General features: G+C 39.9%; 1 protein-coding gene across 1 annotated transcript; it reads left to right on the top strand.

Annotated features, from left to right (window-relative positions):
* The first annotated feature begins 612 nt into the window (after positions 1 to 612).
* LOC112168193 (uncharacterized protein At4g28440) lies at positions 613 to 3,000 on the top strand. The gene is made up of 2 exons (XM_024305309.2): positions 613 to 1,028; positions 2,414 to 3,000. Exons 1-2 carry the CDS (start codon positions 758 to 760, stop codon positions 2,602 to 2,604), a joined length of 462 nt encoding a protein of 153 aa, XP_024161077.1. The 5' UTR covers positions 613 to 757; the 3' UTR covers positions 2,605 to 3,000.
* Positions 3,001 to 5,332: the final 2,332 nt, after the last annotated feature.

The following is a 5,332-nucleotide window of genomic DNA, read 5'->3' as shown; positions in this document are numbered from 1 at the left end:
ATTGATGTGTATTCTCATTGATAATAGGAGCCTCTTTATATAGAGGATTACAAGGCATAGAATTGAATCATACAAGGAAAGATAATCTCTAGATTCTTTTAATTAAACTCTATTACTACTAGATCAAGTAACCTAGAATTTGGGTCAAATACAAATTAAGATTTTACTTAAACAAATATAACAATTTAGAATTATTTCTCAAAAAGTAAGTTTATGACACAGCGCTTCCACTAGAAATAGTCTTGTTAAAAGCACATAAGAGTCTCTTACCTTCCTTATGAAGCACTCAGAAAGTTTCGATATTTGAAAGCGCCTTTACAGAACTTAAGAACCACACAAAAAAAAAAAGTAACCTTCTAAAACGATGATTCGCTTAATCACGAAGAAAAGAATTTGTCCTTCATTTTGTCCTTTGGACCCTAAACGAGAGGGTGAGTTTGATGCCATGAGGTCCAGAGACTCGACGGCCTTGCATTTGTTTGGTGTCCATCCAATAAGGGCACCCCAACAGTCCCCTACTACACTCACCTACTCGCATTCTAACATTAGGAACTAATAATTAATGCCCAATTACCAAAGCGTCGTAATTAATAGTCAATACTCAAATACCCACGCTAACAATAAAAGGCGCACAAGAAGAGAGCCAGAGTCTCAGAGAGAGAGAAGCTGTGAGAGAAAGAAACCGAAATTGGGAATCCATTTCAGTTTCAATTTCTAGGGTTTGGATTTTAGGGTTTGTGGACTTGAGAAACCAACCATGTCGTCGACGACCGCCACCAACAAAGCGGGACCGGCGTCGGCCCAGCAGAGCAATGCGAAGCCGGGGCTCCGAAAGCCCGTGTTCGTCAAGGTCAGCGATCTCAGGCCCGGGACGAGCGGCCACACTCTCGTCGTCAAGGTCATCAGCTCCACCACCGTGTTGCAGAAGGGCCGATCGGTGTCTCAGCACCTCCGCCAGACCCGAATCTCCGAGTGCCTCATTGGGGATGAGACCGGGACCATTCTCTTCACCGCCAGAAATGATCAAGGTAAGGTATCGATCTTTCTGGATTTGTTGTATCTGTTTATTGAGCACGTAATGTGAAATGTGTGAGAAAATTGAGGTTAATGGTGCGTGTTGCGAAGGAGATGGGGTATTGTGTTTATGTGTTTGGATCATTAGAATGATGAAAGAGAGAAATTTGGCAAATTAGAGCTAGTGGTTTCGGTGGGGCTTTCGCATTGTTCTCAATGCTGGTTTAGTACATTTCTCTTGTTTGCAAATTAGTTCGAGTATATATGTCTCTATTAAGCCATCAAATTAGGTGTTGGATTTTCTTTGATGGGAATGTTGTTATGTATACTAGACTGTTTGGGTTTTGGAAAAACGAAAAATTTAGCCAAAGTAGTAAGTTTGTTGGAGGGAATGACAAGCTGTGTGAATTGTAAATTTTTTGGGGGTCTAAATTCTGCTTGTAGTGGCTTGGTGTTGTGAGGTTGGGTTGATCAAGTTGTCTTTTGTTATTGTACTATTTGTTTGTTGTGCTTCTGCTGTTAAGTTTTCTTTTAACTGTGATATGCAAGATTTGAAACCTAGCAGTAATTTCTGCATTATTAAAGTAATTAAATTTTAGTACTTTGTAGAATGTAAATTGAAAACATAATGGGCCTGGATCTACAAACAGCTTATGTATTGCAATAGAACATCCGCAGAATGCTCAATCTTTTGAGGAAGCAGATGTGTGACTTTGATTTTTGGTTTGTTTTAAAGTTTTACTAAAGAAGATTAGAATATGGTGGGTTGCTGATTATTGCCTTCAAAGTTCGAAGGCCTGAGGTCTTGAACATGATGTAGCTCATTGTAGTGCAAATATGACTTTATATACATGTTGTTTATGAAGTGAGTCTGAATGACAATTTTATTCTGCTGGGTGATGTTCAATTGTACTTCAGCATAGAATTTTGGTGGTTATGTTGCAGAGCCCCAATGTTATGGTTTTCTTTTATTTTTTTTCAAATTACAAAGTGTTTGGTGATACTTAGCCTGATAGTTGAGGAAATTATGCTTAGATCTAGTTGTGCAACTCTTTCATTGATCTGTTTGTAGTAATCTTTGCTTTACTTAGAGACCGACAGTTGGTCATCTTGATATAACATTATGTGGTGAATTGGTATCATTCTGCCATGATGGAAGTTTTTATTGATTTGATTTTTTAACCTAATATGTTTAAGCTGAAACTGATAATCAATCTTTATTAGTTTCACTTGTCTGTTAAAAAGGTAATAATGATTGAATTAACTTTTCTCAACATGGTAAGGAAGACATACTAAACCAAATATGGCTGTCTGAATTTCTTGATTTATGTGCTTTTGCTGAGTTCATTTTTTTTTACTCTTTATCTTATATTGCTTTGTTGTTTGCCATTTTTCCCAGTTGACTTGATGAAACCTGATACCACTGTTATTCTCCGGAATGCTAAGATCGACATGTTTAAGGGATCCATGAGGCTAGCAGTTGACAAATGGGGCCGTATTGAGGTGACCGAGCCTGCAAACTTTGTAGTCAAGGAGAACAACAATCTCTCTTTAGTTGAATATGAGCTGGTGAGTGTTGTAGAAGAATGATCGGGGTCTCGTTGCAGCTAGTATATTTTAAGAGAAGAATCAAAATTCATAAAGCTTTGATGGTTGGTTTTGTTCGGATTTCTTGGTGATATGCTGTTACTGCTGCTTGGTTATGTCCTATTGGTGAAATGCTTAGTTTGGGATTGGTTGGAAGATGTTTATGAGAAAAAAGACTTGGTGATTTTTAATATAATTATGACATAGGGTTTGGTTGGATGTGAGCAGGAACAGCTTGTGCCTTTTACTTAAGGTGGAAATGTAAACTTCTCATCTTTAGCACCCCCAACTGTTCTATTCTTAAACCGCACTAATCTATTATGTGCATTACAAACTCTCGAAACTCTAATTCAGGGTTTGAATTTGGTCAACGGGGGCTGGTTCTGGTCCTCTTTTATATTCATGGACTCAATTGAGAAAGTTATGCTGATAACTTCCGAGCCTTGTTGGATAGCAAGGCAAAAGCTCAAAGCGGGAGCCTTGCGAATTTGTGTTGGGATTCATTCAACGAATTGAACACTTGAACTAATGCAACAGTTCAATACCCACACCAAAATCTAATATCTCTGAGACAACATGGTCTTTAGTCCTAATAGAACTTTTCTAGCAAGTATTATTCCCAAGTAATGCCCGTTAACAAGACTTCTAGTTCGCCTCTTGGAATTCAAGAAAACGAGGTATCCTAATCCGATGGTGGTGAAAATTATCAGCCATGACTAATTTTGGTAGACTCGTTCAAACAATATAAGAGTTTACCTCATCTGTAATCTGATGGTGGTGAAAATTATCACCCATGACTCGATGAGTAATTTTTGGTAGACTCATTAAAACAATATACAAGTTTTGCCAAGTTGGTATCATTACTTTGAATTGATCCCATTGAAGAGGAATGAGAATCTCCTTGGTTTCCTCTAGTTTCAACTATCAACAAATTTTATGAACCCAGACTAGAGTAGATCATTAGATGAAGGTTGGGCGCGCGCTGGGCCGTAGTGACAAACCCCAAAAGTGACGCATTACAATTTCTCAGCCCAACTAGAACCTGGACTGAAATATTTCGGGCCGGTTCGTCGGGCCCAATACACAGTTCCAGAAGGACGTTGATGGTGAGCAATTAGCTTAAAACGGTGGCGTTTACAATCTCTTAGAAGTCCTCAATGGACTGGAAATCGGATGGCGGAGAACCGATTACTACAGTGGCATTGATGTCCGCGGTGTGTCTGATCTAGAAGCTTCTGGCTCTCGGACTTGGTTTCCATTATTGGGTTTCGATTTTGAGAGATTGCGAGAGTCAATGAACTGGGGATGAACATATTGAGAGAGGTGAGTGAGAGATTGAGAGACTTGAGAGTCGAGGTTGAGTTTTTTGAGAGATTGAGGGAGGAGAGTTACGTCGTTAATCCAGAATTGGGGATGAACTAGGGTTTTTTCCGAAGAGATGAAAGACTTAAAAGACTAGGGTTTGAATCGAAGAGGGAAAATGGCGAAATAGGATCGGATTAAGCTTTTATATACTTGGGATTCTAATTACTTGGGTCAAGTCTATTCTAAGCCTGTTCGAAAAACCAATAGTAGAATGACACATGTCGTAGGAGCAAAATTTCAATCCTTTCGGGGTTCTTTTTTTTTTGTTTTTTAGTCAAATTCACGACTGTTCGTAGTACGTCTGGGCCGAGTCTCAGTAGAAAACCGGGCCCCCGTACGTAGTGTAGATGTCTTAGAGCAATTCAATAGAAGTTAACAAAAAGTTCAATTTGTTCAAGCAAACCCTAATTTGTGTTTGGCCCAAACTCTAGGTTACTTGACCTAGTGGTAATAGGGTTAAATTAGAAGGATCTAGATTCATATTCAATGTACGATTACTTTCCTTGTATAATTGAGATTCTATGCATTGTAATCCTCTATATAAAGAGGCCCCTATTATCAATGAGAATACATAGCAATTTCTTCTCAATTTCAGTTTCTCTACAACACGTTATCAGCACAAAACTCTAACCCTGAAACAAATAGCCAAACCCTGATTCAAGAAGCTAAAAACCTTGAATCCGAATACAAAACCTTGAAGCCTTTTCTGCTTCCACCTCACACATTGAAGAACTCGATTCCAGGGGTGGCACCCCAAGTACCGGCCGGAAACCTACCAAATTGGCCACCGGAAGCTCCATACATCTTGCAGCAAATATTCCACCGGTTCACCATCTTCCAGACCTCCAATTTCCACCAAATTTTGATAGCAGAAGCCCACTGATATGAAGTTTCAGGAACCGGAAGAAAAAGTTCAAGAACCGACCGGAAACCTACCAAACCGGCCACCGGAAGCTCCATACATCTAGCAGCAAATATTCCACCGGTTCACCATCTTCCGGACCTCCAATTTCCACCAAATTTTGATAGCAGAAGCCCACTGATTTGAAGTTTTAGGAACTGGAAGAAAAAGTTCAAAAACCGGCCTAAACATACGTGAACCGGCCACCTGAACATCTGCGTCTTGAACCGGCAGAAAAGAAAAAGAGAAGAAAATAAAATAAATAAAAAAAGGGGAAAGGAAAATAAGCCCAATACCAAGCCCAAGGCAGAGGCCCATTGACGCAGGCCCACTGCCACGTTAGCAGGAGGACCCACTGCCACGTCAGCACAGGGACCCACTGCCACGTCAGCACAGGGACCCACTGCCACGTCTGCCTTCTGGTTAATGACTTTTCCGGCGAATTTTCCAGCCATTTTCCGACCA

The sequence above is a fragment of the Rosa chinensis genome, chromosome 5 (assembly GCF_002994745.2).
Source record: "Rosa chinensis cultivar Old Blush chromosome 5, RchiOBHm-V2, whole genome shotgun sequence".
NCBI classification, from domain to species: domain Eukaryota; kingdom Viridiplantae; phylum Streptophyta; class Magnoliopsida; order Rosales; family Rosaceae; genus Rosa; species Rosa chinensis.
The sequence above is the reverse complement of the archived record's forward strand: the minus strand, read 5'-3'. Positions and strand labels throughout refer to the sequence as shown.

Bases quoted from the DNA above. Each gene is read 5' to 3' on its own strand.
- LOC112168193 (XM_024305309.2), top strand. From the start codon at position 758: ATGTCGTCGACGACCGCCACCAACAAAGCGGGACCGGCGTCGGCCCAG. The intron at 1,029-2,413 runs GTAAGGTATCGA...CATTTTTCCCAG, and splicing joins CACCGCCAGAAATGATCAAG to TTGACTTGATGAAACCTGAT.